The 27,787-nt window shown below is 48.1% G+C and overlaps 1 protein-coding gene across 1 annotated transcript; it reads left to right on the plus strand.

The window, feature by feature from the left end:
• The first annotated feature begins 14,410 nt into the window (after positions 1 to 14,410).
• Positions 14,411 to 27,631, plus strand: CTPS1 (CTP synthase 1). Its single transcript, XM_082071704.1, has 19 exons — positions 14,411 to 14,548; positions 14,855 to 15,028; positions 15,418 to 15,588; positions 16,322 to 16,422; positions 17,054 to 17,170; positions 17,793 to 17,876; positions 18,126 to 18,206; positions 19,649 to 19,800; positions 20,528 to 20,660; positions 21,101 to 21,189; positions 21,334 to 21,428; positions 21,955 to 22,017; positions 22,673 to 22,716; positions 23,608 to 23,704; positions 23,960 to 24,015; positions 24,100 to 24,196; positions 24,476 to 24,620; positions 25,450 to 25,540; positions 26,064 to 27,631. The coding sequence occupies exons 2-18, from the start codon at positions 14,863 to 14,865 to the stop codon at positions 25,532 to 25,534; spliced, it is 1,776 nt and encodes a 591-aa protein (XP_081927830.1). The 5' UTR covers positions 14,411 to 14,548; positions 14,855 to 14,862; the 3' UTR covers positions 25,535 to 25,540; positions 26,064 to 27,631.
• The last annotated feature ends 156 nt before the right edge of the window (positions 27,632 to 27,787 follow it).

Here is a 27,787-nt window from a genome sequence, read left to right on the forward strand (position 1 = left end):
TGTTAGGATTGTCCTGCTCCAAGTGGTCGTTTGGACTGGATACCTCCATAGGTCTTTGTCGTCAGTGCTGCTCCACTTTGATTCTAGGACCTGGGTAGCTCAGCTCCTGCAATGGTTTTCCCCATGGCTTCCACAAAATCCCATCCCAATGGGATGGGACACAAGGGCGTGACAGGTGATGCACTTCATGGAAATCCTGCTCTGCTGAGAGCAGAGGAAGAGTTTGATGGAGAACAGCTCTCCTTCCAGCCCCACAGAGAGGTCAACAGCTAAAGATTCTTTCCACTGCGTGCCAGGCGACCTAATGTATATTAAAACGTGGTAGTGGAATTTTCTGTGTGAACACAACCGCTTCTTATGGGGAGAAAACAAAGTACACTAAAAAGAAACCCAAACGGAAATCCCGTCCTGCTTTCCTGTGCTTGTCCTCAGTTTTACTCAAGTGTCCTTTGAAAACCTATTTGAGTTTCCTTCATTTTTCATTTGGAGATTATGGGTGTGTTTGTCTAAACATCTGTGGTAGCTGGTTAACAGGATCAGGCCGGCATTAAACTAGTCCAGACGCAGAGAAGATAATCTTTTCCAGCCAAACAATAGCAATAACATTAATGCATAAATGCATAAATCCTGTTCCACTCCATTTATCACCCAGACACGCTACCCTCCCCAAAGTCGGGCAGTTGCACGGTCAATATTGGCTTTCCCTCTGCCGAAAACACATCCCCACAGCGTGAGCTGCAGAAAGCTTATGATCTCATGTAAAAGAACCATTAAAACTACTTTCCGTGCCACCGAGGAAACACAGGAGTTCAACACATTGGATGCTCTCCTCTTCCAGACATGGACAAGGATCTCATACATTTTGGACCTTAATTTCTCCATCTCATTTGTTCAATGTTAGGTAAAAGCTTCCAATGTAACTAAAGGAAAAAACAAGGCAAGAGGCAAAGATACAACACTACCTCTCAAAATCATCTCTTTGGGACATCATGGTTGTAATAACTATAAACGTGAACTTGGCAAAACGAAGACAAACCCACAAAGCCTGCTCAGACCTTCCTGCCCAGCTGAAGTTGCTGATTTGGGCTTTAAAAGGAGGAAACAGGCTGGAATGCTTTGATTTTTCTCCTCTAGACTACAAATCGCATTATGCACCAAGTCATTTTTACAATACATCAGACTGGGGGGTATTTTCCAAATCCTATGATGAGAATGGCTTTAAAAAGCAAGCAAATGAAGTCCCCAAAGATTGACTGAAGATAAAGCATGCACAAGAATTCATTCACCACCCCCCAATGATAACACAGCGGTGATCAGAGCTCCCAACAAGGCAGCTGTGGGCAAACAGTGACTCTTTAATGACGAGCATAAATTTAATTTGATTGCTGGGAATAATTGAGTGTTATGGCCCTCTGCTCATTGCAGTGGATTTGAGCAAACATAATTGAAAGGGACATGTGTTTTTTCCTCAGCACTCCCTCTGCAGTTGCTGATTAACCTCCCAGCTGCAGCATTTGAACCTGGAGCTGCCTCTCGGGGAGGACAGACACACTGACAGACACACGGACCCAGCGATGACGGAGCTCAGGACAGACGTGAGGACCACAGCGACGACCCGTGCGTTTCAGAGGGAGGAAAGGCTGTGAGTTCGTGCTGAGCCTCACGCACCTGGGAGAGAAGGTGTGGATTATTCCTGCCAGCCCGATGCATTATTTCATTCTGAAGATTTTTATCAGAGGTGTCACTGGCTGCTCTGGCTTCGTTTCCTCCTCTGACAGGTTCTCGCTGATAGACCACAGGATGTTTCTGAGCACTGCTCCCAACCCGCAGTAACTGCAGCATCACCATCGTTAGATGTCCCCACGCAACCCAACGAATACATGCAGCCTGTAGTAGGTTCTATAGAAAACCTATGGCCTGCAAATGAGAGCCATGAGGACAAGAGATGGGGCTGCACACTACAGATGTTTTCTCTTCTGGTTCAGGAATGTGTCAGAAGTAAAATATTTGCTCAAACAAATCAATGTATCCTTCAGTATCCCTTGGAAATAAACGCCAATCACAAGGAGGGCAAGTGTGGCCTCTTCTCTCTACAAGACATTGCAAAGGAGAAAAAAGATCCCTAAAGCAGCACATGGTTTTCCCTCAACTACATAGTGCCCCTGGACTAAAATAAATTATAACAGGTTTTGAGGTATTCCTTTAAATACATCTTATTGCCAGTTCTGTTACATTTCATGACATCTTTATTTTTCAGCTAATTCATAAAGCTCCGCACTACACGTGGGTTCATGTCTGATTTGTATCTTGGTGTTGGTTGAACCGCCACCAAGCCGGTCTGCATTCCTGAGGAGGGAGTGGCATTTCCACCACTCATTGAGATAAGGACTTGAGAAGTTCCCTATGTAAAAAGAAATGGGAAGACCAAGAGTTTGAAATGCAACATACACATGGAAAACTACATTGCTCCCTGACAATGGAACTCCATCATTCTCACCTTTGTTGTGCTCTAAAAAGCAAAATGATGACTGGGCAAGCATCAGTGGATATAAAGCAATGCTGTCTAATAACGAGAAACCAGTCTAAGAGCCTTTCAACATCAGAGCCTAGAAAAAGCTATCTGCTGCAGCCATTCCCTGTGTTAAAGTTTGGAAAAACATTCCCCACCCTGGAAGCACATGAGAATGTTTTTAATGATGCAAATAGGCCTTTCTTGACAATGACCTGTCTGTCATCAGAGAGATGTGATGCGCAATTCAGCCTCCCACACTACCCCAGTAGTACAACCTGTAGTATTTTCTTGGTAGCCTTTGTGTACTGGCATTGCTAAGAATGGTCATAAAATACCACAATGAAGAGAGTCGATGTCCTCACCATTGGATGTGGCCCACAATTCAGAAGTTAGAGAGGAAAATATAAAATGAACAAAAAGGGAACATGATCTGAAATAAGTAAGGTTGGAAGTGGATGTGAGTACATGCAAGCAGAAAGAGCAACCTTTGCTTTTCACATCACATGCGATGCGAAGAAAAGTCTAAGAAGGGTAGAGGCTGGTGGGGGGACCCATTGTTAAGTAATCAGAGTAAAAGAAGAAAAGGAAGAGAGAGAACAATGGAAAGTTTTGAAAGACAAGGATACTTCAGTAACAGCAGAAAGGGCACTTGCTTCGAACGCCACTAAAAGGTGGTTCACTTCCGAAGGGCAAACACAGGTCCCCAGGTCTGACGAGTCTGCATCAAAATGCACCATCAGATGAATTCAGAGAGGAACTGCAGGGGAGGCTGGATGAACCTCAGAGCTTCTGCAGCCAAAACACGACACGAGCACTAAACCCGAGGAGCACCAAGGAGCCTGGAGCAAGCTCAAACATCACCATTGCTTCAGCCAAGCTCCCCGCTCACCCAATCTGCTCCATCCCCCATGACGCTCTGACAGCATCGCTTCGTTCCTCTCCCCTCACCCCGCTCAGAGGAGCCTGTTCCTGCAGATTGCTTTGTAGTAATTAGCACATCGGTGGGGCTGGGAGTGCAGAGCGGGAAAGTGGAACAGGAGGAGAAGCTAACAAGGTCAGAAGACAGCATGTGGCATCCCCGTGAGGAGAAGGAAGAGGATTCAAAACCTGCTGCAATCAAAGAAGCACCTGCCTGGGATGAATCCCTGGGGCCAGGAGAGCGAAAGGAGAGGGAGAGGGTTTCTTGCTGTAACATACGGCACCAAGTCTTTCTTTCCCATTTGTTTCAGAGACTAATTAGGTCAATGTTGCCCTTGTACATTCAGCCTGGAAACCTGAGGTCTGCCTGGGTCCTGGTGGACGGGGACAGGCTGGACCGCAGGGCTGGGACAGACGGCGTCCGGACTCGCACAGCGTGCTTGGTGCTCTCTGCTCTTTGATGCTTGTTTGATTTAAATGGCTTTCCACCCCCAGCCTCGTGGCAGAACAACGCCAACAATTCCTCAGCCCCTCACTGGCAAATTGACTGGATGGCAAAACAGACATGACTTTAAGAAAACCCCACATTGCAGCCATTTACAGAGCACATAACCGGGACTGCTTTTCCCACCCCACTGCCAGCGGTGCACAGAGCTCACAAGGCTGTTTTAAGCCACAGTGTCTTTCACTTGTGAGTTTTTCATTGATCTGTGTGTGTTTCATAGCATGGATATTCTGGGAAAGGTCTTAGGGTTCATTTCCAAAAACCTGAGCCTTTGGGACATTTTGCCTCTGTGTTTCCTCTCTTCCCATTTCAGCAGATGCTGCTAAAGTGGGTCACCTTGTGGCACCAGAAAGGTTCTCCTGTGTGACAGCTACTCCTGCAGAAACACGTCAGCCCTTCAGCATCTCCAATGCTATGTTTGGGCTGTGCTGTCATTATCTCCTGCTTTATCAGGTCCTCCTCTCTGGTATCTAACCTGGGGACTGACGGAGGTTGATTCCTGCAAGAGGCTCATTCCTTTACCCAGCTTGACGAGTGCCATCACAGCTTCTCCATGCAAATGACATCCTGGGAAGCTGGCAGCTTCCCTTTGACTTTGCCAGATCAAAGGTGCTTGCTTTGGAAATCACAAACTGGTTTTCTTCCCAGCCAGCTTGGTTTTGTTGGCTGCTGGTGAGAAACGCAGCACAGGTGCTGTCAAAGCCTGTGGGGTCACGGCAGGAGCCCTTTGGCTCCCACCCAGCCACGCCGGCTCAGCCCGTGGGCAGGTTGGCTGCTATTTGGGCAGCAGCACATGTCCTTTTGCCATCTCTGTCACCCTGAAGCGGTGGCAGGTGGCACCATAATGCAATGCCCTCTTTGCAACCCCTCTCCTCCAAGACAATTTCATGCACGGTTCTGCTCCTTGCTTTCTGCCACGCTGCACATTGCCCCAGGGCTAAACAGCATCTTACTCCTTCCATGAAAAGGGAAAGGTGAGAGAAGGAAGGCAGGACTTACCCTTCACTGGAGAGTCCTTTTCTCCCTTCCTTTCTGGACTTCTGAATTTCTTCCTCTGCGGGCTGAGAGTGGGGAGCGGTGATGGGGAGGCAGATTCCTCCCTCACCGCCCCGCTGCTCTGCCCCGACACAACCTGCGGGAGAGCACACGGGACTCAGCTCCTGGGTCAGGAGAGCGTGCCAGAGTTTTGCTGCCGTGTTGTCCCCATTGCTGGGGGACAGGTCTGGTTCCCCCCGGTCGGAGCAGGGTACCCGTGGGAAAGGCTGGCACCTTGGGTGCTCACACTGATGCTCGGTCCCCTCCATGCTCCGGGCAGGACCCACTGATCTCTCCTCCAGCAATACACAGTGAGTCACACCTGCATCTCCTTCTACCTACTGCAAGAAATCCTCTCCCTACCTTCTCTCCATCCTTCCCTCCTCTTTGCTCCTGCCCTGGCATGGTAGGAGCAGGGACAAGCCAGACATCCTACAAGAGCCTAACAAGATGGGTGCTGCTCCCTCCAGCACTGACCCATCCGGCCTTGGTACTAACAGCAAGCAGCCCCACTGCATCCCACCGGCCCCGCTGCATCCCACCGGCCCCGCCTGACTGTGCTGGGAGTGAATCCGCACCTGCTACATCAATGCAGATTAACCTGCACAAGATGGAGAGAGCAACAGCTGCAGTTGCCACCAACCTCTGTCTTGGGCTACAGGTTGTGACCTGGGTGAGCATCTTTGTTTTGAAAAAAAGGCAGAGTTAATTTGATGGCAAAGTGTCTGCAAAATCATGCCACTGCTTTTGGAGGCTGGATTATTAAAAATAAATCCTAGGCTGTTGCTCTAGTCTGTAGTGCAAAAATGATTTTTATCATGCCATTGAGATGTCAGTATTCTTGAATCTCCTTGGAAAGTGGCATGCCAGCTGCATGGAGAAAACAGATCATAATTATGCTGTTACACAGCTCTTGCTGTGGACAGTTTGGGGCCAAGCCTCCCTACTTTGGTCTGTGAATACTTCTCCCCAGGAATCCCATGGGAAGAAACACAGGCTGTGTGTGTCTGCTCCAAGCAGAGCAGCTGCTGGATGTGCTGACAGAGCGAGGGAACATCGCTAATGGAGCCAGAGCTCCTTGTTCTGCTGATTAGGAAGTGTGATAGCAGTTTAAAACTTTGATTTCACGAAAGTCTTGCTCACATGATACTACAATGAACAACACAGACTTTGCTGGTGTCTCACCTTTCCAGATCTTTTAGCAAGAAATCGCACAGAGTCCTGGCCCCAGGCTGTGCCCTCTGTCTCGTTTTCCCTGTGCTCATTCACAGGACAGCACGATGAGTCCATAGGGTCGCCCCAGCTCAAGAGCTGTCATGCTTTCTGGTGGCTTGGTGCCTCCGTGCCAGATTAACTCCCATACTGGGCTGTGCCACGGCTGAGGACATGGATGGAGGGAAGCGATTCACCGAGAACTGCAAACACCACCTCCTGCAGCTCCCAGCCAGGCCAGATCTGCTCTGTGCTGCTCCTGTGTGTGGTTCACACCTGCACAACGGCTGCCAGGTGGGATCTGTAGGGAGGGTTCCTCTCTCCAGCTGAACACACGCAACAGGGGATATCCAGACCAGTTATGATGGAGCTGTCACAGGTCTCCCTTGAACACTGCAAGACACAATGACACAGAGGGACGATGAGGTTTTTCCCCATCCCCAGCACGTTCAAGTTCCCGTGCCAGCATGGAATCCATCCCACATACACTCTCCTGTCTGTGCCAGGACCAAGGCTGAGATCCAAGCCTCCCAGCCACCTCCCTCTCCGTTTCACAGGTCTGAAACCCCTCTGGGCCCAGACTCAGGACTCAAATACAGTTGTTTCAAATCTCATCCACTCACCCATGCTGTTTTTCATCTGGTGATGGTTTGTTTAGCCTGTCCCTAGCAAGTGACCCATAAGGATCCTGGCAGTGTTTATGCTACCGCTGATTATCAAAGAGCCGTGTGACCCGCTGGGAAAATCTAAGTCAAGTCCTTGTCTAGCTGCTGACCCATGTAAACACTAAGAATTACTCCTCAGGCTGCAGTGATACAGGTCTCGGGTCAGAGGATTAAGCTCCAGGGAGTGAGGGTTGCTTTACTTTTCAGTGACAGCATTTGCACAGAGGTTTGATGACTTACACTCCCAGGCACTACCCACCCTGCTCTGCCTAACTCAGCTTTCCCAGCCCTCAGGAGACAAGCCCAGAGCATCCATCTGTTTGATCTGCTCACCTCTTGGGCCTGGGAAACCAGCATAAGGTGAAAAGAAAACAAAAAGAGGTCAGAGAAAAAGCAGAGTGAGAAAATGAATGGAAAGGAATGAGAGGGTCTCTCTATTCCTGAGTTGGAACATCACGGATTTCCATAAATGCCACTTTGGAGGTGACCTGAAACAGGAGGGAAGGGAAGAGGCATCTCCCACCCCAGCGCTTGTCCTGTAGCAGCTCTGGTCACCGATCAGGAGTGGGTGCGGTGGGATGGCTGTGGGCAGAAAGAGCATCATGAGCTGATGTGATGAACCTGGTGTGACAATTCCGCTTTCCCCGTACAGCCAAGGCCACAAGCGCTGATTCCACTCAGGGTTTCTGCTCAGGTCTCTGGAATTCTCACCTCCACCAAGTTTCCAGTGGGGCATCTCACCCTGCCACTCAAACCTCCAACCCCTCCCCATATCCAGAGGACAATGACACAACCTGTTTCTTTCCTTCATCCCACTCTCATCTGCACTGTAAGCTGATAACACACAACAAGTGCCTCTTACATAGTGGAAACCCATCCTTCACCTGCTCCATTGGCCTTATCTGGTACCTGCTGCCTTACCTCACTCCACAGGAGCAGCAAAGAACAGACCTCTTCAAGGAGCTGGTTTCCTAGTCTTTGCTGCCCTGGGTCACTGGTAAATTTAATCATGAGTTAAAAGCTGTCAGCTGTTTTGCCTGATAATTACATGCACCTGGGACTCATTTCAGTTAAAGAGAAAGTAGCAATTCCTTTCACTAAAAGTTGTTTGGAAAAGCTGTGACTTATAGAAATTGGTCTTGCAACACTCCCAGCTCTGATGGCTCTGAGACCTGCTTTCTGCCTTAGTATCACGTCCCTTTGTTATTCACCTAAGCACTCCATAGTTAATTGCAGAGCTCACACTTTTTCTTGGCTAGCGAGCTTCCTGCTGTTTCATGATTCATTACTTGTAAATGAGTCCCTGCGGTTCCCCGGCAAAGCTGATTCCCAGCTACACGAAAATCCTCAGACGTGTCCTTTGGCTGAGTTTGGCTGGTAAGTGTGCGCCTGCTGCTGGGGAAACCATCGCTGAGTTACAGGTAAATCCCCTCCCTCCACCCGCTGCCCTCGGGGCTGGGGATGCAGCCCAGGGTACAATCGATGGGCCTCTGGGCTGCGAGCACACGCTGACGGGCCGTGGCCAAGCTTCCATCCACCAGTACCTGCCTAAAAAATAGGTATCCACAGCTCTGATGGTGAATACCATGGGAATGGACCATTTAGGCCATCGCCTCTCCAGGGCTGAAGGTGGGCGACTCACAGCCGTGCCCCATTCCTGGATAGATGGGGACAAAGCGCAGCGGGTCCCAGGCAGCAGGCTGGCACGGCAGGAGCCTTCATCTCTGGAGCAGCATCCTTCCCCTTTGTAGTCAGATAATGACGATGATTTCATTTATGTTTCACTTTCTTCCTTGTCACCAACATTCCTTTGTCTCTTCCTCCCTTTACAAATGTTAATTTCCGTCTTTGTCTCAGCTGTAGCTGTTTCAGTGTTTTGTCTTTTGCCAACTGAAATGAAATCCTCTTCAATAGGCAGATCTTAGAAAATTAACATCACACTGCAATATGGAACAAGCACAGCTGAAGCAGCTGCTCAGCTGAAGAGAGAGACAAGAACAACAGGACTGCTAGTTTGAAGAGCACCTTCAACCCAGAGGAGCTTTGCAAACTTGGGGTCATCCTCTGCCTAGATCCAGCAGAGTGGCATTGCTTTGTCATTCAAGTGGACGTCTTTCAATCCCAACTGATCTGCCAAGAAACTTGTATAGGTTTTGCCAAAGATCTTGAGGTCTCAAAGATCCTAACTTCATGTAAATACAAATACCAACAACTGGCTAGAACACAAGCATCCCATCTTGAAGACTTTGCATTCTGCTGGGCAACAGTCAGCAGGTCAACCAGCCGGTCCATTATCGCACATGTGGCCTTGGGACGGTCCCAATGTGACCCCACTGCCGCACTCAGCAGGTCGGTTATGGTAGGTGAGGAGTGCTCGTGTGGCCCACGCAGCCATGGAGGAAAGAGGGTGTTATTTCAGTAAAATGGAGTCAGGCTCATAGCACAGAAACCTGGAAGAACCGGGCTTTTCAGCTCCTATAATCATGGAAATTCCAATTTGTCTTGAGATGGGGAGACAGGAGAAGCAGAATTGTGATTAATCTCCAGACCCTCAGGGGTCTCGCACAATCTCAGGTTCCCATCGCCCAGGGCCTGTGCCAGCACATACAATAGTGCATTTGTTGAAGATGCAGAGCTCCAGGTTTGAGACTTGGCGAGAAGTTTGGTCTCACTTTCAGCAGCTAAAAGCCAAGACCACAGACATGCTTTTGAGGTTTGAATTTATCACTTTTTGGGACACAAAATGGTTTTGGATAATCCAAATCCGTATCACTGGGCATAGTGTCTGAACCCATGGCAATAGCAGCAAGACCTTTGTGCTGCTAGGATGACTACGTAGCTTTAGGTAGGAAAATCCTGTTAGCAACTGGAATAATGTGCTATCTACAGGGGCATCTTTATTTTTTTCTTGTTAATTCTAACAAAACACCCACAGTGTCAGCTTGTGGAAATCTTCATCTTAAACAGGCAAATGACCGTGGCAGGGACCATGTTCCAAGTGCCTGCTCCTTGTTTCAGGTTCCTTATACTGTCTATAATTTAGGGGTGCAGAAAGAAAAGGAAAGCAAAGATTTAAAAAATGCTTTGAACAACACTGTGCAGTTGGCTACAAAAGTCTCATAAAGGAAAGGAAGTGCAGACCTGCTTCTGCCCCCTTGTCTCATGATTATCCTTGTTCCCATTCACACCAGTTTGAGTAAGACCAGAACGAGCCCCTAAGGTTTAGAGATAATCTCTTGGAGTTTTTGGTTTTACATGTTGTAGTTCAGGCACTCAAATTTAATCAAAGTGCAGTTATTACCTTGCAGCTGCATTACATATTACAGCCACAATTTACACAAACGCACTGAACGAAGATAGAAATCTCTCTGGGTATTGTATCATTTTGAGAACAAAAGCTAAACATCTTCCCGGGATGCGAAGACAAACGCCAGAATCAGATCTAATAAACAGCACGATCAGCTGCAGCTGCGGAACTAGAACTCGAGTGGAAAAAGGACTTTTCAGCAGTTCTGCTTCCATTGTGAACTTTCTCCCTGGAGCTGCAGGCAGCACAACCCGGCTCAGCCGCCAGGAAAGAGGAACAGAGCACTCAGAGACCTGCAAAAAGGACCCTGATCTCTGCAGCTCCCAGCACCTACCACTCCAGGGATTTCGGAGGAGATTGATGGTATTTAGTTGTTTACAGAACTGAGTCCAAACAGCCTGGAAAGCTCTGACTCCGGGAGGCTGACTGATCATGTTGTGGTAACCAGCAGAATGGCTCAATTAATTCCTCAATGAAATCCTCAATTAATTTATCAGATGTAGGACAGGCTGGGCTGGACAAGGCAGCTGATGCCTCAGCAGAATCCTTTGCCAGGCTGGAAGGAATGTGGAAATCATTCAGGATTAAAATTCCTCCGGCCCATCCAGATTGTCCCTCTGCAAACCCAGCGGGGCTGAGCCCCGGGGCCAGGGCAGGACAAAAGCGGCTCCGATCCACTGCTGCGCGCATCTCCTTCCACCGCTGGGCTCCAGACCACGCTCAGCCTCCTGCCAGAGAGATCAAGGAAAGAGATCAAATAAAAACACCAACCGTTTCACCGTGGGGTGAACATCGCTGGGTTTACACTCCCGGTGCTCCCACCACCTGGGCTGCTCGCTGTTCCCTTTCTCCTGAAACAAAAGCAATGAGCGCTCTTGTTTGTATTTGAAAACAACGCAGGTGTGCTTGCACCTAGTTTTGCTCTGTTCCTGACTTTATTTCTCCTGCTGAATGAAACAAACGAGTCTGGTTACCCCCACATGAGTGCACTGCAGGCTGTGCAGCTCCCGCTGTGCTTGCGGTGGCCGTGCGAGGTGTGGGCAGCTCGGCTCGCGGTGCTGCCCATCGTTTCACACCTTCGTTCCCTTTGAGCTCTTTATTCTCTCACGTCTTTCATAACGTTGGTCTCTTCTCAGCAAGGATCCCAGTTTATAACCCACTCATGTTGAACAGCCCGTCTTATTTGCAGGCATGTTTAACAAAACGAGCTGGGAGCATTAGCTCAACTGCAGCTCAGCAGGAAAGCGCACCAGCACTTGAGGGTTTCTTCAATAATGACTCACTTTGTGCAGGGAAATGTCATAAATTTAGGTAGAAATCAGTAGCACAAGTGTGTGAATATTTCTTCATTGACAGTTAAGCAAAAACAGTATAAAAATTAGCTGTGAAGTGGCCTTTAAATGAAAAACCCATTACAGCTACATCAGCCTGGTAGAAATAGAGCGCAAATGGGTCTGTTTCAAGAATGCAAATGGTCTTATTTCAGGAGTTTTGATTTAATTAAATAAACGTTAAAATTATCCTGCAATTGAATTAACTGAAAGTCACTGTATTTCTCACACATCTCATAAAGATGAATAATCCAACCGTGTAAGATGTTAAAGAGTATTTACAGCATGTTGCCTGGGGGTGGTAAGTCTCTTTTCCCTATACCATTCTTTTTCTTGAACAGCTCACTACAAAGCCCTCATTCCTGGTCCCTACTAAAGGCAACTTACTGGGCCAGGGGAGCAGCACCGCGGGTTGTTAGGAAACCGAAATTGCACGGTTCGTGTACAAGGACCAGCCAGCTCTCCTGGGACAAGACGTAATTACATTTTGCTCAGTCATGCAGGTAGAGAAGAAACTCTTGATCTTGCCTCTTGTCCTTGCACGCCTCCGTAACAGCCTGCGCGGCAGCTGGCCGTGGCTCTCCAGAATGCGTGAACTGGAAACCCAGAACGCTGGAGGAGCTGAGTACAGCCCTCAGGCTTCAGATGGTCCGTCTGGTTTCCCTCCTCAGAAAGGAGGTGTCCAGCAAAGCTCGCACCAGCACAGCACCCCCCAGAGAAGGAAACTTCATGTTTTCCAAGCAAAATGTCTCATTCTGGGTCTGCACCTTCTCCATGCATGAAACCTGCATGAGTCTTGCAGCAAATATGAGAGCCTGCAGACTGGCCAAAGGGTGACCAGCATCTCCATCAGCATCCGGCACCCCTTGGACAGCAGCTGGGTTTGGCAGATCTCAGTTTGCTTTACGCAGCTGATGGAAATGAGGGAAATAACACAGCGCAGGCTCACGCTCAACTCATCAGAAAGATGCTCCAGACCCCTCAGCATCTCTGGACTCTTCTCCAGTAATTCCTTGTCTTTCTTAAACTGCGGAGCCCAGAACTGGACCCAGAACTGCAGATGTGGCCTCCTAGCATGGACAAGCTCCGCAGCACCTCAGCGTGTTCACCCCTTGCTTCCCAGGACACAACTCTTTGTGGAGAAAAAGGAGCAGATAGGAAGAGGCCAGAAGGTGAAGAAGCCCGGCCTGACACAATCAAGAGCTACCAGGAGGGGTCAGAACTCCCCAGGACCAGCAGGACAAACTGCAGCTGGTGCACAGAACCTGACCCCAAGTGCCACCGAACCGCAGCTCTGGGGTCCCCCGGTGTCACCACCGTCTGGCCGCGTCCCTTTGTTGCTTCGGAAGCTCTTTTGCTGTTCAATTCCACCCTCTAGTGGACAATTCGGAGAAGACCCAGCCCGCAAACTTGGAGAACAAGCGCCACCGCAGAACTCGCGGTACACCAGGCACCTTCCTTACATATAAAAGCCCTAATCCCGACATTATTTTGCATCTTTTTTGAGATCTGCCAAAATCCCTTGGTTACTCAGGGTAGCAGGTCTGTTTACTGTTCAGTTTGGTGAAATTCTGATCAAGTTTAGAGTAAAAGTGTAGACTCAGTGAAGGATTTGAACGCTTTACACAAGCCCTGTATTAATCCAACTTTTCTGTGGAATTTTAAGGCAATCAAAGAAACAAAAATGGAAAACCAATGGTGAACAAAGTGAACTTGTTAAGAAAAGCCCTCACTTGGAAAAGAAAAAGAAACAGAAGTATCTTCCAGAGAAAATGCAAATCTCAATACCTATAATGAAGATTATAATGCAATAATAAACCACATATTAATGTATCAATATAGTTATACTTTATAGAATAATTTATTACTAGTTGCATCATCATTAAAATTATATATATAATATCATAATAAGCATTTCCCTGCATCAATAGGCACCTGAACAATAGGGAAGTTCAAGTGAGTATTTGAGGATTCCAGTGTATTTTCTCCTCACATAATCCCAGTGACACATTAACATTTGCCAGAACAATGCCAGTCTGAGCAATGCTTTCCAGTTAATTTGTTCTGCTGTGAATCAAATCCTGTTAAATAAACAGAGCGGATCCATTTCATCTCATTTCACATCTCTCAAAGGAAAACGTTCACAATGTGCGTTCTACTGAGAGCTGGGAACAAGGCATTGTCAGGGCAAAGCTTACTAAGGGCGCAACAACCTCACTCTTCCCCCGCTTCTCCAAAAACTTGATGTGATTTTGCATAACTTGAGATAGTTGTGATTTGACTTTTCTGGGTCACCGTATTCCACGCCATTTACCGCTCACAGCTCCCGCTGAGCGCAGTTATCGCTTAAGCACCGCTGGGTATCCAGCCCCTGCGGCCTTAATTACGCACTGAGAGGATGATTTATGTGTCTACAAGGCAATGCTCACATTTGGGTTGCACACACCTCTGAAATAAGGACTTGCCACAGTTGCCACAGGCGGGTGTCTCGTGAAATTGTGGAATCGCGGGATCATTTTGGTTGGAAGACCCTCGAGTTCACTGGGTTGAACCGTAATGTAAATCTTGCACCAGACCACGTCCCGGTGGCTTCAGCTGCTCTTCATACGGCTTCATCTCCGAACCCCTCACCGATTGGTGTCCTCCTCTGGACACCTTTATACGCTTTCTATACTGCGCTATACATCCTGTGCTTATAAACGGTGCTGGAGCCGCCCGGTGGCTGGGGCCTGGAGGTCATGACACCCCGCAAAGCTCGGGACCCCCGCCCGCTCAGCCCCCGCGCGCACCGGGTCCGTCCGCTCCCGGGCCGCGGTGCCGCCCCGGCTGCGCTGGGGGGCGCTGGCAGCAGCGCCGGTGGGCGGGGCCGGGGCGGCCGTTCCCGCGACCCCGCCCCGAGGCCTCGCCCCTCGTTACCGCGCATGCGCCGAGGCAGAGCTGCGCCTGCGCGCCGCCGCGCGCCGGCCTCATGCGCTCCCGCTCCGAGCCGGCCGGCAGCAGCGCGCGCTCCGTCCCGCTGCCCGCGCGCCACGCAGCTTCCGCGCGCCGCCCCGGCGGGAACAGGTGAGGGGCGGGCGCGACCATCTGGGCGGGCGCGGGGGGAGCGGGTGGGACCACGCGGGTCCCCGCCCGGAGGGGGGGACAAGGGCGCTGGTGGGTTTGTGGCGGGAGTTTGTGTGAGGGGCGAAGGCGGGAGCGGCCCTCGGTGACGGGCCGGAATGGCGGGGGGGCGCTGGCGCTTGAGGGGGTCGCTGACAGGGGGAGAGGGGAGGGGGGGGAGTGGCGGGGTGTCGCTGACAGGAATGGCGCGGGGCTCTGAGGCGGGTCCGCCGGGCGGAGCCCCCGCTGAGGCGGCGCCGCTGTCCGCAGCGGGGCAGATGAAGTACATCCTGGTGACGGGCGGCGTGATCTCGGGCATCGGCAAGGGGATCATCGCCAGCAGCATCGGCACCATCCTCAAGTCCTGCGGGCTGCGCGTCACCTCCATCAAGATCGACCCCTACATCAACATCGATGCCGGCACCTTCTCCCCGTACGAGCACGGTGAGTGGCCCCGCGGCCGGGCTGGCGCATCCAGCCACCTTGAGCCAGCACCGGCGTGTCCGGGGAAGATCTGTCTCCTTTGTGCGGGCAAAGAGTTTGTGCTGGGTGCTGGGTGTGGGATCTGCCAGCTGGGCTGATGGACGGGCCGATGGTGCCAGGACAGATGTGCTCGCTGCTCTTTGATCGCTTCTGAGGGATTCAGTCCTCGGTGTAGTTGTCCTCTTGCCTATATGAGGCTTTTAGTTTTATTAGACACTTCTAAACTTCTGTAGCGATCAAAGAAGGTGTTGTCTTGCATTGGATTCTTCCAGCTGTCACACACAAATCCAACAAATTGCTGGCGTGGACTGTTTCCCCTTGACATCTGTGCTGTTTTCCGTGTGCCGCAGGCGAGGTGTTTGTGCTGGATGATGGAGGGGAGGTGGATCTGGACCTCGGGAACTACGAGCGCTTCCTTGATATCCGACTCACCAAAGACAACAACCTGACCACTGGGAAGATCTACCAGTACGTCATCAACAAGGAGAGGAAGGGAGACTATCTTGGCAAAACTGTCCAAGGTGATGTGAAGCTTTATTTCTGATGCTTAGAAATACGATCTGTATTTCTGTCGGGTTGGATGCTTTTGCATTTCATCCTAACTTGAGGTCTTTGTTATGTGATGTTCTTGTGGTGCTTTTTGTGAAGTACAAGATGCACCAGTGTGTGCCATACGAAATCAGGTTATGCCCCTCAGAACCTTCTGGTGCTCAGCAATACGCTGCCTATTGTTCAGACTATATGCTGGACTTGGGTCCAGCTGTCTAACAGAGCAAATGCTAAATGTGGACAGGCTTCAGACTAATACACCTGTGGATTATTAGCTGGGTAAATGATTATTGCTTTTGATAACTGTCATGTCATTAGAAAACCTAAAGGATCTTTGAGGATCAGATCAGTCCCTTCCCTTTTTAATCATTCTCCACAGCTGGTTTGGATAAGGATTTTTACAGACAGTTTAACACAGAGTAACTCTCGCTGCTTAGAGCAAGGAACTGTTTGTACTTGAATCTTGCAGTTTAAACGTTTCTTGCATATGTTTAAATTGAGGCAGGATTACATTTGCTGCCAACTCACTTCTCTTGAAAATCGCAGCCAAGAATAATCACTTCAAAAATGCATACTTCTGTAAAGACACAAATCAGCGCTGAACTAGTGCTGCCAAGTTATTTTCAACAATTTGCGCTGTAAGGAGTTAAAAGGAGAAATGTGCAGGGGTTGTGGTTTTAACCCTTGCCCGGGTTTCTTTTTCAGTTGTACCCCACATCACAGATGCTATACAAGAATGGGTGATGAGGCAGGCACGGATTCCTGTAGATGAAGATGGCATTGAACCCCAAGTTTGTGTGATTGAGGTTTGTAGCTCTTTACTCCATGCAAGAAACAGTATTTTTTAAAACTGAACCCAGGTCACGGTGACTTTAGGACTCTCCCTGCAGCTCAGGTGCCAGTTTCTGTTCCAGGAATTACAAGTCTGAACCCTGAAGTATCTGGGAGGCACCATCTGACAAGAAATGGGAGTTCTCAGGGCTCCAGAGAATCCTTGTGTCTCTTCCTGCACATACACAAATCTACTCTATAGAGTTACTAAAATTTAACAGAAATTTTGCTTCTTAGTGCCACCTAATGTTCATAAAGGATATTTTAACACCTGAATCTTTTCCTTGAAGACTGAATACAGGCAAAGCTTATGTCCCTGGAGAGGTGCTGCACATATGAGAAGCTGTTTTTCTTGTGGCTTTTTGATTTTGGGAAAATCATGGGGGTAAAATTAATAGTTGAGGTAGATTGGAGGCAGTGGAAGTAGAACGTACAACTGGCAAATCCTGCTTTTCATGTTGGTGTTGACGCTCCTTTAGGATATTGGGAGGAGGTACTGGGGAGATGTTTTACTGTGCTTTTATGTAGTTTTGGTATGCTTTAGCATACAAATTCAGTAGATGATGTTTTGGTCCTAACTTTGCTTCTAAATGTCTCTTTTTTTAGCTCGGTGGGACAGTAGGTGATATTGAAAGCATGCCTTTCATTGAAGCTTTCCGTCAGTTCCAGTTCAAAGCCAAAAGAGAGAATTTTTGTAACATTCACGTCAGTTTAGTTCCTCAGGTAAGGACCCAAAATGTTTTGGTGATCAGGGGCTTCCCCAGTCCAAAACTTGCTTTCTAAATATGTGTTTCTGAAATGCTATATCTATAGGCACTGTTATATTTGTATCTCTCTATATATAAACTTCTGGAAGGAATGCAGAGCATATATGGTTTATGTACTTAAAAAGGTTTGCAAGAAGGGAACAGGAACTTTTCAAAATGTGTGAATGTGTAATAAGTAGTTGAGAGTTGCAGCCAGTGCAGTTTTGCATCTTTAACTGCTGTTTAACTGCTTTCTCCTTTCCCTTTCTGTCCAGGCCGGGTGGTTTATGGAAAAAAAAATTAGAAATATAAGATATTAGGTATGTGGAAAGAGCAGTGGCTAAAACCTGAGGATCTCTGCTCTCTCCTTCTCTCACTACAGTGCATAATTATGTACTACACAGACTGGAACTCTGGTTTCTGCCAGTTGCTTTCAGTCTGTGAGATTAAAATGAGTGTACAGGGGTATTTAAAACTCGTGTGACTTGTCTAAGAACTGGGGCAAAGTTTTTACGAGATGAATGGGGTGGAGAGTCCCGATTGGCCTTATGAATACATATCCTAATTTGATATATCAACTTCTGCTCCTCTCTGACCAGCCGAGCTCTACAGGAGAGCAGAAGACTAAACCCACCCAAAACAGTGTTCGTGAACTCCGAGGTCTTGGTCTCTCACCAGATCTGGTAAGGTTTGCTACACGGCTCTGACTTTGCAAATGCAGCACCGGCCTGTTGCAGCAACATCCTAGTCTAAATAATGCTTATGTCAAAAGCTCTTGTATATTGGTAATAAACAAGTAAAAGGAACGGAATTGAGTTTTTTCCCCAAGTCGCGGAGTCTGGAGAAAGCTTTTTCTCTTTTTAGAGGCTTGTTATATGCATGTCTGAGCGCTTCTGCTTTGCTTCACAACCCTGATGTTGCTGTTCTGTTAGATTGTTTGCAGGTGCTCCACTCCACTGGATACCTCAGTAAAAGAAAAGATTTCCATGTTCTGTCATGTTGAACCAGAACAGGTAAAGGCTGCTGTCTGTACTTTCTTGCAATAAATATTCTAGCTGTTTGTCAAATGTTGAATGGAGTTTTATCTGAGCGTGGCGGTTTTGTGTTCTAGCTGTGTCTTTTGTTAGCTGCATAATTCATTTGCTGCTTTGTCTTGCACTTTCAAGTTTTACATTCAGAATTAGCTGGCAAAAATATTAGTGTGTCAGCAGTACAATACCTACCTCTTGTTGGCCAGGAATTGAAGTTGGCTCTTAGTGGTCACTCTCTGGGAAGTTTAATGCAATTTTATGTAGTTGTTCCTCGCTGCAGTTGCACTTGAATTGAGAAGTAAATGCTGTTGACTATACAGGAGGAAAATTTCCAGCCTAGGGAGTTTCAGTGGTGCAGTGTTGAACTCTGCTTTTATTTGAGTCAGGAGAAATGAGGATTTAAAAATAGTTGTGCTGGTATATATTTGATCCTTACAGTACAGTCTGACTCCTGATGGACAGGCGGCAGTTGTCCAGAGCTGTCTTTCCTTTTCTGTGGAGGCCCATTTCAGTGAACTGGAACCATTGTTGTAGATTCTCCTCAGTGACCCAAGAACTCTTTGCTCACAGTTGTTTAATCCGGTTTGTGATCATGGACTCCCTGTAAAATTTATCACAGTATTGAGATCGCAGGTTTCCCTGGGCTTTAATCAAACTGGGGGCCCCAGTTCCAAATGATGATGGTGGGAATCTGGGCTGGTGGGCAGCTCAGCCGTGGCTTCAGTTGGGATCGCCCGGAAGATTTATCACAGCACAAGTCTCTGAGACGTTCTTTGAACTTGCACAGCAGCTTTTTCACTGCTCTGTTATCATGTTATAGCCCTTCCCAAGGAGCTCCAGTGAGCAGTAACACCTGGGAGGCGTTGAAGGATGACCTCAAGTATGTGGAAACTAGTACTGAGCTATTCCTATCTTGTTATGTTATTAGACAGATGCTATTTCCTAGAAGTTTAGGTGGTCATATGTTTGTTTGCTAGAGATAGAAACTCTCGCAATATCTGTCTAAAAATACTTGCACAGGAACTCAGATCTGGCACTTCAGCCTGGAGAAGAGAAGCTGAGAGGGACCTTATCAATAGTTATAAATACCTCCAGGGTGGGTGTCAGAGGATGGACCAGACTCTGCTCAGTGGTGCCCAACGCCAGGGTGAGGGGCAATGGGCACAGACTGAAACACAGGAGGCTCCATCTGAACATGAGCAGGAACTTGTTTGCTGGGAGGTGCCAGAGCCTGGCCCAGGCTGCCCAGAGCGGGTGTGGAGTCTCCTTCTCTGAGACATTCAAACCCCTGGGATCCTGTGTGATCTGCTCGGTGACCCTGCGTGAGCAGGGGTTGGACTGGATGATCTCCAGAGGTCCCTTCAACCCCCAACCATTCTGTGACTCTGTGATCTGTTTTAATGACATCTGTATTTTATGGACAGGTCATCTGCATTCATGATGTCTCCTCAATCTACCGGGTTCCTCTGTTGTTAGAGGAGCAGGGAGTTGTTGACTACTTCAGGCACAGGCTCGACCTCCCCATCGAGCGGCAGCCCCGGAGGATGCTCATGAAGTGGAAGGAAATGGCCGACAGGTGAGCTGCACTGCTGGACAAGGTTTGAATTAAGACTCTAGATTAGTTTCTCTTCTCAGTCCTTGGTTATTGGGTCACAAGTGAACATTTCCTTTTAACAGAAAAAGCCCTCAGTCACCAGCTTGGTTGAAGTTACTTAGCAATTTTGAAATAAACGTTAAACAGTTCCTCAGCTGCAGCCAAGAATGCTGCGTCAGTCCCGTGCTGCCAGATGCTGGGGCCGAACGTGTGGGCAGCGCAGCCTCAGGACTCCAGAAATCCTTTCTGTATTTCTTGCTGCTGAAGTGAACTCGGACAGAAGCAGCGCGGGAAGATGCTCCGCAGGATAAACATGTGCAGAGTTGTGCTTTGATCCTCTCTCCTCATAGTTCACTGCAAACCTTTAATCTCATACAGCGTTCTGAAAAGACAGTTTGGATCTACTCAGAATGGCTTTGCAGCTTAAGGAGGGATGAGTTCATTTATATGTGACTTTCTGCAACTCTTTCTGTCATTGTTGATTTTTTTTTTTTTTCCTTTTTCTTTTTCCTTTCTTCTAGTCTTGCTTTGATGTTTTTAAGTCGTAATTGTTACAAAAGGTCATTTCTTCCAAAGTCATCATCTCTCTAGTTGGACAGGCTTTCAAGAGCCCAACTGTTTATATTACTCGAACAGCTAAATAGAATGTGATTCTTGCCCCCATTTCCTGTGAATGATGAAATAACCCTTCTGTTTTCATTGTGTTTAGGTATGACCGTCTCCTTGAAACATGTTCCATTGCGCTTGTTGGCAAATACACCAAGTTTTCAGATTCCTACGCATCTGTCATTAAAGCACTGGAGCATTCTGCACTGGCCATCAACCACAAACTCGACATTAAGGTAGGGGTGGTAAAAATTCCTCCCCCCGTACTCTTTCCACAGTGCTCCCCGTCTTACTTCAGTTTTTCACAACCCCATAGACAGTAAGGGAGAGTTGATTCAGGCAGTGAACTTTAGGTTCGTCCTGTATTAAGGTTTTAAGGCTGGTTTGGCTGCACAGGTGCTTTTCAGGGTCTTGGTTGTAGCGAGATGCTCTGAAGAGGTGAAATATGTATCTTGTCAGAAAAACCACGGCTTCTGTTTGTGCATCTGTAGTATGACGGTGTGGGGAAGCAGTTCGCTTGACTAGGAGGCAGGATATCAGCCCAGAAAATACATAAGTATCTAGTAGGGAACAAATGCAGAGCTATCCAGGAGAAATGATGATATCAGAAATAAGCAGACCCTGTATTTACACTCTTCTGCAGCATCTCATCATCCTTCTTTGGATTTCTTCCCAGTATATTGACTCTGCTGACTTGGAGCCAGACACTCTGCAGGAAGAGCCTGTCCGATACCACGAGGCGTGGCAGAAGCTGTGTGGTGCTGAGTAAGACTCTTGTACTCTGCCCATTTCTTCAGGTCTTCTTGAGGTCTTGCAGGTCCCAGAGTTCCCAGGAGGGAGGTGGCGGGTGCTCGGGTGCAGCCGCCCCGGTGAGCCCTGTGTGACTGGAATCTTTTCATCCCCCTGCAGTGGAGTTCTGGTTCCTGGTGGATTTGGTGTTCGAGGGACAGAAGGCAAAATTCAAGCTATTTCCTGGGCGAGGAAACAGAAAAAACCCTTCTTAGGTGAGAAACATGTTTCATCAATAAGAAATAAAGGGGGCTGAGTAACAGCCTCACTGGTCTGCAGCAAGAGCTTCACTGATTTTTGTTAGTATCTAGAATGTACAATTCTGACAGTAATTTGGCTGAGGAAGGCAGCGATCGGTGCTCAGCCGGGTAACGCAGCCACCACCTGCAATTAGCTCTGAAGTGGCCAGAGCTGGCTGGGATGTGATGACGTGGAATCTCTGCAATGAGGGGGTAGGAGTCTCCGAGGAAGTTCTGGACGAGGCTGTGGCGATGCTGGCAGGAAGAAATAGGTGACCGCAGTTAAACGGGGCGGACGCAGAAACGGGGAATTGTGTGAGCACAGCGGGTGGGAAAGGGAGGTCGGGGTAAAACCTGTCAGAACGACTTGGTGCGGAGTGAGCAGACCCCAGCTCCCGGCACCGGCCTGGCCCTGGCTGCTCCGGGAGGGTGTGAGCGCTGTGCAGCTCGGGTCGGTGCTCCCTGTCCTGACGTGCCGCGTGTTCTGCTCTACCTTCCGCAGGAGTTTGTTTGGGAATGCAGCTGGCGGTTGTGGAGTTTGCGCGCAGTGTTCTTGGTTGGCAAGGTAACTGCGCAAAACCCTTCCTGGGTTTTGGTCGTTTCTTTGATTGCTTGAGTAACACCTTTAATTTTTCACTGGTAGGGAGATTTTTTTTTTTTTCTAGGCCTGTAAAATTCCCCATTTCCTTTGCTAATTAAAAGGAAAAAGAACAATTTCTTGATCCTATTCAAATAAAAATTAATGGAGTAAGGCATGCTTATAATGACAGAAAACTTTCTGTTGCTTAGAGTGAGGTTCAGCTCCTGAATAAAACACCTGTGGAGTTGTGTCTGTGTGTGCCGGACATCCTGAATTCCCATTACAGCCAGTGGGAAAGAAAACCAAAAAGCCATTCAGCTGACGAGGCAGTTGCACCTAGTTCAGCAAGTTGAATTGCTTTCTGGGTTCTAGTCCTTGAGTTGTCCAGGCCCCTGTTGTCAAAACTCAATTTACAGAGTGCTAAATTTACTTTCTTAGCTGGATTGTGAGTCTCACTCCTAGTGAAGGTAGGGGAAATGTGTTTTTCTGAGTACTTCTGCCCCTTTTCCCTTGCTGGCTCTATTTAAAACATTCTAAGCTGTTCAGTGTGCGTTTTTCCTGCGTGGAGGGGGAGGTCCTGTAAATGCTGGTCACGGTATGAGCGACTTCATGTTTCTAACCACTGAACATAACATTGCAGATGCCAACTCGACAGAATTCGACCCCAAAACTGCTCATCCGGTGGTGAGTTTACAGTGACTTGCTTGTAGTATCCTCACTGTGCCAGACTTCTCTGCACATGCCTCCTGGTGCAGTTAAGCGCTTGGATTATTATGTCTTGTGGTTTTAAGTCTGTCTTCCATCATTTACTAATCTGAAAATGTCTTTGCCTAGTGAACTATATGGCAGTTGCTGCTTCGCAGAAGATTGCAGTGCTTATTATAGGTCAAAAACTCATCTATTTTGAAATTTTTAATGACACCTTTTCATAAAGGTGTTTTCTAAGAGGTAAAAGGTTCTTAAAGGGCAGTGTGAAAGCTAACTGATTTTACAGAGTAAATGGTAAAGATTTGGTGATATCCAGGTTCCACTGCATAACTGCTGAATGACGATCTCAGAAATGAGCAGACAGACATGAATTCTGTGGAACGTTTGTGGACAGATTTCTGAACCGGCGTTTCTTAGACTGCAGGTTCTGTGCGCGCCAGCCAGGGGCCTCTGCTAGAATTTAAAATGCTACTCGAAAAAGTTCTCAAGAAAACAGCTGATGAAGCTATTTATCAAAGTATAAGCGATCCTGATTTGGGGATTTTGTTTCTGTAAACGTGCTTGTGTGTTTGTTAACATCGAGCTTAGTAACCAGCGCAGTGCTAGTGCGTGGGATCTGTGCGGGCTTCGACTGAGACCATTTCCCGTACTAAAGCTCCTGAATAACCCACAATCAGCCTTTACTAGAATAACTCAGCTAACCAATGTAGTTCTGTTGGTCTGCCTGGTGCAGACAGTGCTCCTCGGGGTGGTTTGCTTGTGTTCTGTGTGGATATTAGGGTTGTTTTCCACTTCAATGCTTCACAGTCTGCCTGGGACTGTTGTTCCCCCCTCATTCTCACCTCCCTCTCTGGATGTGTTTCGTAGGTCATAGACATGCCGGAACATAATCCTGGGCAAATGGGTGGAACCATGAGGCTTGGCAAGAGAAGAACACTCTTCCAAACCAAGAATTCCATCATGAGTAAGGCATTTCTTACCCCTTTCGGAAGCGTTTCCTGGGAATGTGTGTGTGTGGTGGGTGTTGGGAAGAGACCTGGGGATGCTGAAGCATCCTTGAGAGGTTTGCAGAATATGGTAGTGAAATGGGGATAAGTGAATTTGGCCGCCTCTAGAAGTGGCAGATTCTGATGGATGCTGTTCATATGGACTCGTTAAAAGTCGGCATTGTGCAAACTGTTTGGCATTTGCTCTGAGAAATGTCTTTCTTTTGGTGTAGGGAAGCTGTACGGAGATCATGATTTCTTGGAAGAGAGACACAGACACAGATTTGAGGTAAAAATGCTGTTGTAGGTGTTGAGCTTTTCCGTGTAATCCAAACACAAGAGATCACGGGGTTTATTGCTTCTGGTCTTCTAGGTCAATCCAGAACTGAAAAAGTGTTTTGAAGAGCAAGGGTTGAAGTTCGTAGGCCAGGATGAGGAGGGAGAGCGAATGGAAGTGGTTGAGTTGGAAGGTGAGTACTTAAGCAATTTGTTTTGCGGGTGTAGGGAAAGTGTTCAGAGGGTTATCGAGCAGGTTTTTGTGTGGGTGCCGTCCGGGATCTCTAAGAATGATTCCATCTGTGAAATTACAGTAAAAAAGAATCCCACATGCCTGTCCATTTAGGGACAAAAGGCAAGACAGAAATTATTCTTCTTCTCTGTCATCAGGGCCTTAGCAAGATCAGCTCTTTTGGCTGCAGTTCAGCCATGGGCTTAAGAAACTTGACATTTTTTGCATTTCTTTCTCTTAGATCATCCTTTCTTCGTTGGTGTTCAGTATCACCCTGAGTTCCTCTCCAGACCAATTAAGCCATCTCCCCCCTACTTCGGGCTCCTGCTGGCGTCGGCGGGACGGCTCACGCACTATCTCCAGAAGGGCTGCCGGCTCTCGCCCAGGTACGTTGGAGGAAGATGCCGCTCAGAGTTACACGAGGTAACAGGTGGTGGTAGCAGCAGCGCTTCATTCTGGGGGTGTTTGGGGAAGCTGCAGCTGTGCCTCATTTCTCAATGATTTGATACCTAATTGGGCTTTCCCACCTGTTAGTCCTTAAGAAACTTGTTCGTGTTGCTGGTTTAAACAGTGGGCTCTGATTGTTGCAGCTTCTTCTTTTCCTGCTGACTTAAGCTTTGTTTTGTATGACTTTGCAAAGCTCCTGATGTTTTGGGTAGACTTAATGGTGTGCTGACCTCGTTGAGCCGCTCCCCAATGCCCTGTGGTTCTGCTCAGCAGTCGTGGCAATATGCAACAGACAGACATCACTTTGGTAGTGACCCATTCTCCTCCGTGCAGAGGAGAACACAGAGGGTTTGCTTGTGTAGCTGGAGTTCTAACATGCCACTAAACAAAAAACCCACACTAAATGCAAAAGAGAAATGGCACTGAAAGTGTTAACGCTGCAGCAACGCAAAAAGGAGACTCTTGGCCTTTCTGGGCCGAGCTGCAGTGCAGCTGCAGCGCAGGAATTCGCTGTGTCGCTGCCTGGAGAACGGCTGCTGTTGTGCTCTGAGTGATCTGCTCTGTACGTATCATCATTTTAACTCACAAACCTAAAAACTGATGATGTCTCGGCCCTGTTTCCAAAGGGACAGCTACACTAGGAATTGTGTGCTCTGCTTTCCAGCCTCAGCTAGCAGCGCTTGCTGCCAAACCCCACTCATTCCTGATGCAAAAGTAGATCTGTAACACACTGTGATCCCTAAAACACCATCTTTCTGAATTCCGCAGGGACACCTACAGCGACAGGAGTGGCAGCAGCTCCCCTGACCTGGAGATGACAGAGCTGAAGTTTCCATCAGTAAATCACGACTGAATGCTGGTAACTTCTGCTGACCTCAACCTCTTTCCTTATGGAAACAATTCCCTGTCCAGTCTGAATGTTTTATATCGGTCGGTAGGAAACTGGCACCCCATGAAAAGTGCTGGAACACACGTGTTCAGCTGTGCTGAAGGACACACAATTCCTCATGTCTGTGTAACAGATGGGGGTGGGTATTTCCTTAGCAAATTGACACATAATAAAGTATTAGAATGCACGTGGGAGTTTGAGATCAAATTCCCATACAGAAAAAAAGCACAAATACAGCACGTGTTCCTGAAAGTGGAGGCAAAGCTGAGCGAGGGTAGGTGGGTGCTCGTGGCCGTGGCTCCGGCTGCTTTTGGGTGGTGGTTTTGGAGAAGTTGAGCAGCATTCATGCAAACGGGCTGGAGTGAGCGTGGGGCTTTATTGCTGAATGCCAGGGGACCAGGGGTGTCCAACTCAGACCTGCTGCACTGAGCCATTCCAGCCTGTTGGGCTTCACTCTCAGTAATTCCTGCTCCTTTTCTTTCTCTTTCTCCAGATGTGTCTTCACTGAAGAGTCTTCTCTAGATTTTCCAGGCGTTCCTACAGCAATAGCTTGAACACTGTCAGCTCTGGCCTTTTTCTTAAGTTATGAGTTTGTAATTTTTGTTACGAAATCCTGTCCCTTTATTTCCTCAACTCTTCTGTCATTTATTTTCTGTGTAGATTCTGTTAGTTTCTGGAGGAGAGCTCATGGCAGCACGTGCGCCTCTAGGCTCTTAATTAGCACCATCTTGGAGATGAAAAGCAAATTCAGCCGTAGGATTTGATGTGCTGGGGATGATCTGGTTGCACGTTTCCTTCCTAACGCACATTCACACTGGTGTGAGTCTGTATCCCAGACACCGGTTGCGATGCTTTCTCTTCCCTTTCCCTGGGCAGTCGCATCGCTTAGCGCTGAAATCCCACGGGTGCCACTGGATCTGGGGGCTCGCTCAGTTCTCGAGCTGAGCTGAGCTGCGCAGGATGGGTCTGGTCAGCTTTATGCAGCCTTTCTTCTTTTTTGAGGGGCAGGGGGACATTTGTTCTGTTTTTATTTTATTTTAATTTCCTCCAGTGCTATTTAAAAACATTTGGCACGGGTGGCCTTGGTGCACTCATTGCCAGCAATGAACTTCTAACCAGGGAAAGTCTTCCTGGAATGGAATAGTTAATCTGGAAGACGATCAGCTCTAGCTGTGATACCCCATGCTGCAGGGATGCAAAACTTGGATCATGTGGAAAGAGAAATTAGAAAGAAGTAAGAAAAACCCTCAGGAAAGGCCGCGGTGGCTGGAGCGAGCGCGTCCTGTGGCTGCTGCTGCTTCTGGGGCTCGGAAACTTCACCTCCTTGCATCAAGGGGGAGGCACAGAACACACAGTGAACCACTTTCTGTGCTGCCTTTAAAAGCTCCTGCTGTGTTGCCTTGGACTCAGCAGTTCTCGGTGCTTCTCGTGGTGGATTGGAGCCGTGCGTTGCCTTTCCATACCGGCGGAGCCGCGTCCCGCGCTGGACGCAGCACAGACGTGTCGTTCCTTTGCTGCAGTTCCAGATCTGCGCTGGCCTGCAGGGATGAGCTCGGCTTTGCAGTCCTGGGCTTTTTGCTTTTCCGGCCTCTTGCTGCAGTGTAAGCCCCGTGGGGTTTGGCTTTAGGGAACGCAGAAGAAAGGCAGATAGTGTCTCGGTGTCTGGTTTATGTTCAGAACGCTTGAGTTGGTTAAAGCTGGAACTGGCTGAATACTAATTTCCGTGTTGTCTGACGCCTATCTTAATTAAACACTGTCCTGTCTCATCTTAAATGATCTTTTCCACAGCTCTTCTTGCTTTATTCCTCAAATATTTCAATATAAGCCGTAAAGCTGCTTTTAGCCAGGAAAGCTGCGAGCACTCTGTGTGTGCCAATTACAAGAGTGATGGCAGCACGACGTGCTCTGGACAGGGGCCGTGGAGGGGCTGCGATTGTTCCGTACCCGTAGCACAACTTCTGTTTTGTTTTCTTTCACCTAAAATGTGTTTGTTTTGGCCAAAACTCTGCAACTGACTTGGTCATTAAATGCTTATTTGTAATAAAATGAATAACTAGCCAAGAGCTTCCTGTTACTTCCATAGCTCAGAGGGAGAAAAAGGACTAAAGTGGCGCGGAGATGAGGGTCTCAGGGACACGGGTCAGTGCCAGGGGGGTTGTGGCTGCACTTGATGACCTTTAGGGTCTCTTCCAACTGAAATGATTGTGTGATTCTGTG

The sequence above is a fragment of the Streptopelia decaocto genome (assembly GCF_964273445.1).
Source record: "Streptopelia decaocto genome assembly, chromosome: 23".
Lineage (NCBI taxonomy): Eukaryota > Metazoa > Chordata > Aves > Columbiformes > Columbidae > Streptopelia > Streptopelia decaocto.

Coding starts and splice junctions, on each gene's coding strand:
- CTPS1 (XM_082071704.1), top strand. CDS start 14,863: ATGAAGTACATCCTGGTGACGGGCGGCGTGATCTCGGGCATCGGCAAG. Junction 18,207..19,648: donor GTCATGTTGAACCAGAACAG/GTAAAGGCTGCT, acceptor TTTTATGGACAG/GTCATCTGCATTCATGATGT. Junction 24,621..25,449: donor GGCTGCCGGCTCTCGCCCAG/GTACGTTGGAGG, acceptor TGAATTCCGCAG/GGACACCTACAGCGACAGGA.